The following is a 12,367-nucleotide window of genomic DNA, read 5'->3' as shown; positions in this document are numbered from 1 at the left end:
TCAGTCCCAGTTTTCACACATTCCCTGACTCTTCTTAAATCCTTTAACTCCTTAGATTGCGACTGATGGGCACCTCTCTCCCATTTGTATTCGAGGGCCTTATTCATCAAGGTATTTTCCCATAGACACAGAATGGGAGAAAAGCCTTAGTGAATCAGGCAGTGAGGTGCAGCAAACAAAGTTTAGTTACCTTTACTTTATATCCTCTAGTTTACTTCCCTCTTATGCCATGGGCAGAGGGCCAAAGCTCTGGCAGCTTGCATACTGTGAAGCTGGAATATAATTGTGTCCACACAGGAACAGCATGGTCTCTAGCAGGATGAACATGACACAGAGTAGGGAAGATCAACTAAAGTGTCTAAGAAGCATACACCACAGTGTTGGGAGGACTAAGCAGGTAGTCCATGAGGCCCACTGAGGCACCCTGCTGGTGGAAGGCAAGAACTGGCCAACAGGTCCTCATATTACCCCCATCTAAAAGCGTGAATTCCAGATGTCCCCAGGAACCCTCAGGATCACATGCAAAAATGGGGTTAGAATCAGGCCCGGGGTCAGGAGCAGCTACTACAAGGACACCTGCCCCCTCCCCCCTCCAAAAAGGGTAGAATCTAAAGTCTCTTAAACTAGCTTCTCCTCTGAATTAAAGTCTGGAACTTCTGAGAGCAGATTTTCTTCTGGAGTGGCAGCTGGAAACTCTAGTGCTGGAGCTGATTTGAAGCTGCACTGGAAGTATGATGTAGGGTCTTCTCTTGGAATTCTTTTTTTTTTTTTTTTTTTTAATTCTTTATTTCTGATTTTAATTCACAAAGTAAAATCAAAACATTTGTTATAATTCCATACAATGAAATTATTTTCAAGGAAAGGGGTTAACATAATTCTGATTACTTCCCAGCAACTCAAATTTAACATTACATAAAACAAATCTCCCCTTTCCAATTACCAAACAATATTGGGGAACTGCTAATGAGCATAAATTCTAAGGAAAAATTAATACTCTTATATAATAACAGAAACATGTCAGGCTAATTTTCCAAACCAAACAGTTATTGCTGGCTAACATTACTTTCCTCATCACCTTGGGCCCTTTGCCCTTCTAAGAATTTTTCCAGATCAGAAGGTTCATAATAAATATATTTTTTCCCCTTCACCCACATCACACATTTACAGGGGAACCTTATCACAATTCGTATCCCATAAGTTTTAGCAATATTTGCTAGAATAATAAATTTTTTCCGCCTGGCTTGGGTATCCCTTGCTATGTCTGGATAAATCCAGATTCTCTGGCCCAGGTAGAGCGAGGTCCTATTTAACATATAAACCTTAAGTATGATGTAGGGTCTTCTCTTGGAATTCTAGTGACGGCCAGGTGTAGGTTCTGAAGGATGTCATTCAGGGCCTCTTCAGGATCAATTCCTTCCAAGATAACCCAAACTGGATTCACAGGAGCAGGAACCTTAGCTGTAGGGAGAATTTTCACAAAATTAACTGGAGCCAAGGCTGTGAAGACGGCTGGCGCCAGATTCCTTGGAGCCAGAATGGAAACTAAAGTAGCCAGGAATGGAATTGCTGGATCAGCCAGGGCTGGAATGGTCTGGAGCTATAGAAGCCAGAGTTATCTATGCAAGAACTGAATTCGTGGGTACAGGAACTGGATTTTCTGGAACTGGAGTAGCTAGGAACAGAGTCAGAATTGTTGGAGCAGATTGTGGCTGGAACAGCCCGAAGTGGAGTTGCTAAAGCTACTGGAGCAGGAGTCAGTGAATCAAGAAGTGGATTCAAAGTGTGACAAGTGATGCAATTTGCCACAGTTGCCGTATTTCTTACAAAGCAAACCTTACAGCAGGGATGACGAACTCCAGTCCTCGAGGGCCGCAAACAGGCCAGGTTTTCAGGATATCCACAATGAATATGCATGAGAAATATCTTCATACATTGCCTCCATTGGATGCAAATCTTTCTCATGTGTGCTCATTGTGGATATCCTGAAAACCTGGCCTGTTTGCAGCCCTCAAGGACTGGAGTTCGCCATCCTGCCTTACAGTCCCAAAACTGCCCAACAAACCCAAAAACTGAGTGGGAGATTTTAAAGAGTTACTCATATTAGGACAGTGATATCGTTGATTACAAAACAAAAACCACAAGACCATTCTCCTGGAGTTTTACTGGATAAACATAATTGATTCACAGTTTCAAAACTTTGGTGTGCTAAATACTTGAGCTGGTGTGAGTCGTGATCTGAAAAGAATCTAGCCACACTCTGTGGAGTCCATCTGGCCAGAGCTTGATGGCAGAACATACTACCAGGGCTGGATGCCAACAAGGCTGGCCAGAGCATGAACAGATACTGGAGCCTTCTACCTGTACTTGCCACCTTCCTTTTGAGTTGAACTCTCGGGTGCTAGAGGCCAGAAGGACATAGACAGGGAACATTCACACCAGGAACTGAAAGGTGCCCACAAGAGTAGGGCTAAGTTGCTACAGGAACAAGGAATAGAAAGTCACCCACTGAACAAAACAAGATTCAGGAAACACAAAACAAAGCCAGGACCTAACAGGAACTAAACTGGATAAAGGACACAGAATTTGTGGCTTGCGAGTAGGGCCAGTGTAAGGCCTCAAATTAGTGCTCACGGGACCAGAGTCAAAGAACAAGACTAGGACCATGACTAGACTCAAAAGCTCTGGCAGTATGCATACTGTGAGGTTGGAATATAACAAGGTCCAAACAGGAACAGCATGGCCTCCAGCAGGATGAACATGACATAGAGTCGGGAGGTCCAACCAGAGTGTTTAAGCTGAAGGCCATAATGCTGGGAGGTCTAACCTTGCGGTCCATGAGACCCTCTGAGGCCCTCTGCTGGTGAGAAGCAAAACCTGCCCAAAATGTCCTCTCAAATGTCATTTTGTAAAAACAAAAAACAGCTGAAAAAGGAGAGAAGAGAAGCTGGAAGGAGATTGGAAGAAAGGGGCCAAGATATTTGAGGTGACAGGCTGACGAGGGTGAGATTTGCAGATAAGGCTGAATATTTTTGAGAGAGACTTTTAAAGATAAAGGTATGTATGGTGATGGAAGAATAAATGTAATGAACAAACAGTAAAATAGTGGACATTAAGAATGAAAAAAGGACAATGAAGAAAGGATAGAACAAATTTGAGCCAGAGAAAGACAAGTTAGAAAAGTGATTTTATTTTCTAAAGCACTGTGTCCAAAATATTTGGTCATCCATGGGCCAACTTTCCAAAGCTATTTTAAGGGCCATTTTGGAATATGTGGAAAAACTACTAAGACTATTCTTTAAATAATTTTGCTTTCATTTACAATAGGGGTAAACCTTCCTGATGAGATATTGCATGCTGAGGACTGTTTTTTTTTTATTGTCCCACTGTTTCTGCCTTCTTTTTTTGTACTTGTGTACTGCCAGTTCAGTTGGAATCGGAGCTGGGATCTGGCACCATGAACTTTTATTTGCACCTTCCCCAGGGATTTTTCTCTTATTTAATTCCCCATACCCTACCCCCCAGCATATGTAGCCTGGTCACTGTGGTGATGGTTCTGGGCCGGGTGCAATGCACCCGAGTTCCTTCCACCGGATGGTCAACTTTAAGCAATGATCGTGACACCCTCATGCATTGCTGCCTTCCCATCCTCTGGAGCTGTGTTTGTTGTCTCTGCAGTTTCTTTAGCCCCAGCTGATTCCAGGCAGTGGAAACCTGAATCACGGATTGAACCAGGGAGCTTTTGCATGGCAGTGCACAGCATTGGCCACCTAAGCCAGCCTCATGCTTAGAATTTCACAGGGAAAAATGTCTGTGAAAAATTGTCCTTCTAAGTTTTTAGATTACTATTATTTATATTGCTCTTAATTATATTACTTACATGTTGCAAAACCTTGGATTGCATATAAAAAATTTGTGCAGATTGCATCTCAGAGCATCTAAAACTGCAGAGCTTCTAGGGGGGAGGGCCCTATGTGCCCCTAGACTGCCCACTCCCCCCCTCCTTTTGGTTACTGTCCTGCCCCACCCCAATCCTCACCAAAAACAAAATCCTGGAGGTGGAGTGTAGCCCAGTGCTTCTCGTGAGATGGAAGCTTGTAATTGCTTTCACCTTCCTTATGTTGGAAATCTGAATGATGCTTCTGGCCAGCTGGGCTGATTGGAGCTGAATTTAAAGTGAAAATCGCAGTACCAAGGAAAGTGATGGAAAGGTGATAGATTAGAGGTTCCCAAACTGGAGGGGAACACTCAGCTAGGAAAATCAGAAGTATGAGACAGGAATATATCATGTAGTAGTATCACATTTACACTGTAGAAAGCTTTTGACTTCATTTGCAACCGTTTTATTTTGTGGCGGGTCCTGTTTTGTTTTAGCTCAAAACTAGATCCTAAAAGAGAAAAGGTTTTGAGAACCACTACTGTTGGGGGGGGGGGGGGGGGGGGTGAGGGAGCCGGGAGGGAATAGATTCATCTCATGTTCTTTAGATGCTTTGAAGTTTGCATTGTGAAACGGATTCCTGGTGCAGTGTTGAAATGCAATGCTGGTCACCCAAGGTTTTAGTAGAAGCTATTTGATTTCAATGACTGCTGTGCCGTAAATATGTGAACCTACTGCTCTGCATCTTGCCTGCATACATTCAGTACTGTTTAAAACCTTTTTGAACCAGAAGACCTTTTGTGCGTTACTCTTCTTGAAAAATATTAGCTTGGCACAGAATAGTCTTGGAATCTGAATATTACAGCAGGATAGCAACATATAAGAGTTTGCAGAATTCATCAGATCAGCCGTTGGACCTTAAAAAAAAAAAAAAAAGGTTTTCATGCATCCATTCCCTTTGTTCCAATACCAAACTGATAATGGAAGTGATTTTGCATATTGTGATCATACATGTGTGTGGTGAAAGAGGCAGTTTCAAGAGCTGAGTAGCATTACTAATACGTTTTCTTTCAGGTGCTAGTGCTTGGTGTTTATGTCCTGCTCTTGAGGATATCTTTGTTGCACGGTCTCCTCTTCTTTTGCTTCCACCTCTTAATGTATGCCTGGCTTTATTATTTCGCCCTTCTAAAAGGCCACCTGCTGATCCTTCTCTTCATGGTGTCTCATCTGCCTCCTTACCTGCTGTAATGTTTATGAATCCTGTGTATTCCAGCTTTGGAGAGATGCTGTCCTTTACACTGACTGCATTCGTTGAGCTGATGGATCACGGGATCGTATCGTGGGATATGTTCTCAGTTGCATTCATTAAAAAGGTAAGTTTGTTCATTATAATGAATTGTCAAGTAGATTTGTAGTTCTTTTGCCCTTGCCTTCCTCCTAACCATGCAATATTTCCATCGTAATAAAGAATGCTATATTCAGAAATCAGAGGCTTATTTCACAGCTGGTGAAAGGATCTTTCTTGCTGAATAGCAAGTTTCAGACCCAGACATGCTGGGAACTGGCTTACTTTGAAGAAGGCTCTTATTGTTGCTAAGAACACCCAATTTGTCCCTAACCCTGCGTCTCAACGTTTTCAAGCCCAAGGCACACCTACATTAAGAAAAATGTGAGAGGCACCATCTTCCACGAGGCAGGCAATGTGGACATGGAGAGGACTTATGTGTCAAAAGTGGAGCTAGGGAAGCACTGAAAGTTCCACCAGTCTCTCTTCCAAATTTTAAAATAAAGGAAGACCGGGGGTGCAGAGCCATCTATGAACTTATCACAATGGGTTAATTCCCTCTATATACCAAGTGCAGGAGAAAGGAGAAGTCAGTATGATGCAGGCAGCTGGCTCATTTGTGGGCCGATACAGTAAAATGCGCTCTGGCGGAATGCACTGTTAGCCCTCGTTTGGTCGCACATTTTCGACGCGCTATTTTTACCCCTTATACAGTAAGGGGTAATAGCGAGTCGAAAATGCGCAGCCAACCCCCCCCCACCCCGAAACTAATAGCACCCGCAACATGCACATGCATGTTCATGGGCCTATTAGTCATTCCCGCGCGATACAGAAAGCAAAATGTGCAGCGAAGCCGCACATTTTAATTTCGGCCAGCACCGGGAAAGTATACAGAAAAGCAGAAAAAACTGCTTATCTGTACACTCTCTGACTTAATATCTTAGTGATATTAAGTTGGAGGCCCCAAAAATAAAAAAAAAATAAAAAATGTAAAAAAAAAAAAATCAAAAATCTGCCCATGGGTTGGAAGATGGACGCTCAATTTAGCCGGCGTCCGTTTTCCGAACCCATGGCTGACAGCGGGTTCGAGAACTGACGCCGGTAAAATTGAGCGTTGGCTGTCAAACCCGCTGACAGCTGCCGCTCTGTCAAAAAGGAGGCGCTAGGGACGCGCTAGTGTCCCTAGCGACTCCTTTCTGCGGGCCCTCATTTGCATGCGGGCCGATACTGAATTGCGCGCCCAGGACACTGGCCTGTGCACGCGTCGGGAGAGCGGGCGCTCATCTGCTCTCCCGCGCTTCTTTCTGTATTGGCCCGTTAGTTACCTTGGCTGCTGCATGTGGCTGCCGGTGCTTCTCCACTGCTTCTGCTTCCAACATTCAGAATAAGTCACATCCATAACTCAAGTGCACACACCCCTCCTGTCTCACTAAGCCAGAATCAGATTGGAAGGACTCAAAGGGGGGAGATGAGGAGGTGCTTTATGCACTGATTGTCCCCAAACAAAGCTATCCATGCCCTGTATGCTGCCCATTAATTACTACACTCCGGAGCTTATCCTGTAGCTAGGAAGAAAAGACATGCATGATTCCATATATTCTCAGAAAGGAGCTCCTCCTTGTTTAAGAGCTACCTCTGGTGACTGTGAGGTGCTGAAAGCAGAGCCCAGGTGCTGGTCTGGATCTGAGCATCAGGCAGTAGTGACCTTTCCGTAGCACACCTTGTTAGGTTTGAAAGCATGCTGGTTTGGGAACAGTGTACTAATCAATAGCTCCTTTAGATCTGCCCCTACTATACAGGAAGTTGAAGAAGAAGGTATGGCAGGAAGATTACATTGATATATTTTCTATGCTATTAAGGATGCTGGAGCAGGTCAATAAAGGCAACGAAAAAAAGAAAAGTAATGAGAAAGTAAAAAAGAAAAAACAGCAAAATCCATTAACAGCTGGGATTCTGAACTTAAACATTTTGGCCAGCATAACAGGTAAAAAGAAGCCAGGTTTATATCCAGGCTTGCTCAAGTGTGCTGGTATAATCATCTAGGTATCAACAATACAGAGGGTACTATTCTCAAACTTTTCCCTACACTAATACATAAATATACTCACAGAGAAAATACTGTCTTCAATATTCTTTATAAAAATTTATTTATGGAATACATAAATACTCAACTCTATCCATACAAATAAAAATGAACTATCCCAATCATAACATACATTCATACCAGTTAAAAATATATAATCAACATAACATTTTTCTAACACTCTTATCTGCTCTACTCCAAAACTCATAAATGTATATAACAACCACTACTTAATCTTGTGTCGCAATCACTTCGTTTTGTTAATCCTATTCGTATTGTCTTCCTTTCTTTTATTGTCCAAAATATTTATTCATAACTCTGTATCAAACATCTATATAATCCTCCCATACATAGATGTTTGATAAAACAACAAAGTATCGGTGATACAGAAGTGTGAATTAATATTTTGGACAATAAAAGAAAGGAAGACAATACGAATAGGATTAACAACAATGAAGTGATTGTGATACAAGATATTTAAGTAGTGGTTGTTACACATTTATATGTTTTGGAGTAAAGCAGATAAGTGTTAGAAAAATGTTATGTTGATTGTATATTTTTAACTGGTATGAATGTATGGTATGATTGGGATAGTTAGTTTTTATTTGTATGGATAGAGTTGAGTACTTATGTATTCCATAAATAAATATTTATAAAGAATATTGAAGATAGTATTTTCTCTGTGAGTATATTTAGCCATAATCATCTAAGCATGTAGGGTTTATGGGAGGAAGGCCTTGTTAAATTATGATGAAACGTTCAAAAAGAGACCAGCAAATAAAAGGTCAGACAGCTGGTGTTTGGAGGATATAGATCTGTGGCTAAATGAAATGCCCCCCCCCCTCCCATAGAGCATATGAGAGGGTGCTAGTCTGTTTTCCCTTCCCCTTCCCAGCTGCTCTTATAGGAGTAAGCAACAATTTTGATTTTGGCAGGTACCAGACAGGGCTCGTGTTACCAGGACTATGAAGGCTTGGGAAACATTTGCCAAAACTTTAGTTTTGGTCAATTCCTGCAAGTTGAGGCATCATTGCTCCATCTGTAGAGGTAGAGAGCCAGGAGAGGATAAGAGATGTGATTTAAGAAAACAAAGCCCCCCACTATCTGTTTACATTATAACCATGTGGTTAAATAGATATGCCGGAGCAACTGAAGGATGTTCCTTGGGCTTTAGGATCTGTTATAAGTTTTAGTAGCCAGACACAGGATGCACAAAACAAAGTCCACAGTGGTGTTGAAGGATCAGGTTTGTGCAAAATTAGTAAAAGAGCTGGTGCTAGGCGGGATTGCAGATCCATTTCCTGCATTCCCAACAGATGGCCTTCAAATTTTTCTGTTGGCCCTGTTACCCCAAAAAAAGAAGAAAATATAGGCTTACTCATAAACTGTCTTACTTAGAAGGTGTGAGGATCCATTGCCAAGTTCACCTCCAGCCTGCAAGAAGCATTGTGATATTCTTGGACTATCTATCTGGTCCTCCCAGCTCTGTGTTCCTCACGTCCCCCAGTGGCCATATTTTTATTGCCTAGTCATGGATTTATACTTAGGCTTTTCCTCAGTCGGTTGCCAGAGCTTGGTCCCTACTTCTTGGTCCTTGTACTTTGGCTCCGTCCTTGTTATCTGACTCTAGAAGACTTCTTCATTTAATTGTCATAATGCCTCTGTATCGCTCCATGGTGAGACTGCACCTTGAATACCGTGTACAATTCTGGTCGCCGCATCTCAAAAAAGATATAATTGCGATGGAGAAGGTACAGAGAAGGGCAACCAAAATGATAAAGGGGATGGAACAACTCCCCTATGAGGAAAGACTAAAGAGGTTAGGACTTTTCAGCTTGGAGAAGAGATGGCTGAGGGGGGATATGATAGAGGTGTTTAAAATCATGAGAGGTCTAGAACGGGTAGATGTGAATCGGTTATTTACTCTTTCGGATAATAGAAAGACTAGGGGGCACTCCATGAAGTTAGAATGGGGCACATTTAAAACTAATCGGAGAAAGTTCTTTTTTACTCATCGCACAAATAAACTCTGGAATTTGTTGCCAGAGGATGTGGGTAGTGCAGTTAGTATAGCTGTGTTTAAAAAAGGATTGGATAAGTTCTTGGAGGAGAAGTCCATTACCTGCTATTAATTAAGTTGACTTAGAAAATAGCCACTGCTATTACTATCCACGGTAACATGGAATAGACTTAGTGTTTGGGTAATTGCCAGGTTCTTATGGCCTGGATTGGCCACTGTTGGAAACAGGATGCTGGGCTTGATGGACCCTTGGTCTGACCCAGTATGGCATGTTCTTATGTTCATCTCTGGTTTCTGCATTTGCCATTCCTGCTGAACATCGTTCATCTTCTGATTCCCTGGTGTGTTCCAGTGTAGGGATGTGCAGGAGAGAAAATCCTTTAATTTTTTGGTTCATTTTCGGGAGTTTTTCCCCCATGAATTTTGGTTCATGGTTTTGTGTGAAAAAACAAATCAAGCAATTTAACAAAACCCCAAAAAACCCAAAATGGCCAAAAACTGAAAACGAGCCCTCCCTCCCACCCTCAAGGAAAAACTCAGGGGCCAGGATCCACCCCTGGTCCCCACTTACCCGGTCCAGTGGGGATCTGCCATCTCAGACTTGGTCCAAAGCCCCGGGCTTATGTAGGCCTAGGCTGGTGCCCGGACCCAGACCCAACGCTGCGGCCTGGCCTGGAGACTGGGTCCCGACTCTTGGGTCTCGGCCCAGGTTCAAGCCCAGGCCTCGGAGTTCCTCCAGGCACCTTCTTCTTTCTTCACCCCGCAAGCCAAATGACGGCATCCACTGGGGTCATGGCTTTTTGATTTATGACAATTGCCTGAAGAGGAGCTTCGAGGCCTGGGACTGGCTCTGGGCCTGGACCCTGGCATGGGACCTGGCCTCTGGGTAGGATCGTGATATCAAGCCTATGCTGCGAACCTGGCGTTGGGACCTGTCCTTCATCAGATACTTGATGGATCAGGTATCTTCTTGTTTTACTATTTTAATTTTTGGGGGTCTATCATCGGTCCGTGCCTCTGCCGAGACCCTTGGGTTGTGCTCGGGCCGAAACCTCAGCCTCTGCATTGGGTCTTGGCTCGGGTGACCAACTGCCTGGTTTTGGATCAGACAGCCCTGTTGTGCAACCTCTTGTGCAGTATCCAGTTACAAACAGTAACCGGACACTATAAAACCTGGTCGAGCAAAGGGTGAAGACATTTGCAGCTAAAGACGGAGGAGGCCCCAGTGGGCTGCGAACAGAGCCCATCCCGTACGCGTCTGAAACCGGGGGAGGCCCCTATGGGCCACGAACGGAGCCCATCCTGTTTGTGGCTGAAGATGGAGGAGGCCCCAGTGGGCCGTGAGTGGATCCCATCCCGCTCACGGCTGAAGACGAGTAAGGTGCCGTTGGGCCACAGCCAAGGAGTAGTAAGCAGCTAGTCACCTCGACGCAGCCTGTGAGTATGTGTGCGCATTCGCCAAATGACAGGTTCAGTGATAGGAGTGTATTTGTGTGTGTGTGTGTGTGTGTGTGTGTGTGTGATTTAGAGCCTTTGTGCCTGAGTGAGGGTGTGTGTGAGAGGGAACCCATGTGAAGGGGTGTGTATGAGTGAGAGAGAGAGCCTATGTGCAGAGGGTGTATGAGTGTACAAAAGAGAGAAGGAGCCTGTGTCTGTGTGTGCTTGCCAGAAAGAGATGGAGCCTATCTGAGGGTGCATGTGTGTGTGTGAGAGAGGGAGCCTGTGTAAGGGTGTGTGTTTGAGAGAAGGACAGAAGGAGCCTGTGAAGGCTAGGGTGACCAACTGTGATAGAGCAAGCCTGTATGTCAGTGTATCCATTGAGAGAGAGGGAGTGTGTGTATGAGAGAATAAACGTGTGTGTATATGAGAGAAGAAAGTTTGTGCATCCCCTCCACTCCCCAGTAATCCATGACAATCTCAGAATGATTAAAAATCAAAAGTTCCCAGGTATAGAGAATTGGAGGTTTGTAAATCCTTAAGTATTGGGTGTTATCTGATTAGTTTGCTGTCTTTAAATATTTATTGATGGTTGGGAAATTTTATCAAGTTTTTAAGTTTAAATTAGCTTTTAAATATTAGAGGTTCCGTTCATCAGATGTTTTGAATTATTTACTCTATTTATTAAAATGGTTTTACTATTACAATTGATGGTTTATATTTCTTGATTTATTAGTTATTTTATGAGAAATTGTCATGTTTCTGTTTTTCCATTATTGCACTGCATATAGAGTTGTTTCCAGTTCAGATCTTGCCATATGTTTTATTTATACTATGGTCTCTCTATTCTGTTTTTGGTAAGTGTTTGACACTGCATGTGTGACTGAGGTAAGGTAGCTAGCATGTAGCTTCTGTGTAGAAATCTATTGCAGCTTGGTTTGTTCTTTTTTCATAATAGGTAGTGAATTGGTGTTTTAGGGTTGTGTTGCCTTTTTATGAGTAAGGTTGTTAGTGTTTGAGTGCTGGCAGTTCATCCTGTTTTTGACTGGGAAGTTTACCATTTTGTAATAGTAATTAAATGTATTCATGCCTTTCTGAGGGCTAAGCCCACAAACCATGCATGTTACAATAGGCCTGATACCATGAGATCAAGGTGGATGATCTGCAATGTATGCAAATTAATGCAAATGAGGGGGGAACAAACACACCGCCTTGTGATTCCTCTCCCCCCCCCCCCCGAATACTCAAGTGTCCAGTCGTGGTCTGTGGAAAAGTTGGCAACCCTAGTCTCGGCCTATGCCTTAGAGGCAAGGTCTTGGTTTTGGGCCTAGGCCGAGGCACTGGTGTCGCCCTAAGGCATAGGCTTCGGTCTCTGCTTTGGGCCTCAGCCTATGCCCTAGGCCAGAGGGGGCACTCAGTCCTCTCTGTGGGCACACGCGTCGTCGCTAGGGTTACCAACTGTCCGGATTTCCTCCCTCCCGGCTGCCAGTGTCTGCATGAGGATTGCGGCCTTGCAGCGTGGGCTGCTTCCTCCCTCCTGGCTGCCGGTGACTGAATGACTTCATTAGGGCGGACAGCCGAAGAGGAGGAAGCAGCCTGTGCTGCAAGGCCGCGATCCTCATGCAGACACCGGCAGCCGGGAAGGAGGAAGCAGCCTGTGCTGCAAGG

General features: G+C 43.8%; 1 protein-coding gene across 4 annotated transcripts in view; it reads left to right on the top strand.

The window, feature by feature from the left end:
- Positions 1-12,367, top strand: part of ELMO1 (engulfment and cell motility 1) — an 805,215-nt gene that overhangs the window by 246,131 nt on the left and 546,717 nt on the right. For all 4 annotated transcript variants that reach the window (XM_029589504.1, XM_029589501.1, XM_029589503.1 and 1 more), the window contains one exon: positions 5,148-5,247. In XM_029589504.1, the coding sequence (XP_029445364.1) occupies positions 5,148-5,247 (100 nt within the window). The remainder of the gene's footprint in view (positions 1-5,147; positions 5,248-12,367) is intronic.

The sequence above is a fragment of the Rhinatrema bivittatum genome, chromosome 2 (assembly GCF_901001135.1).
Source record: "Rhinatrema bivittatum chromosome 2, aRhiBiv1.1, whole genome shotgun sequence".
NCBI classification, from domain to species: Eukaryota; Metazoa; Chordata; class Amphibia; order Gymnophiona; family Rhinatrematidae; genus Rhinatrema; species Rhinatrema bivittatum.
This window is presented reverse-complemented; position numbering and strand designations above follow the sequence as displayed.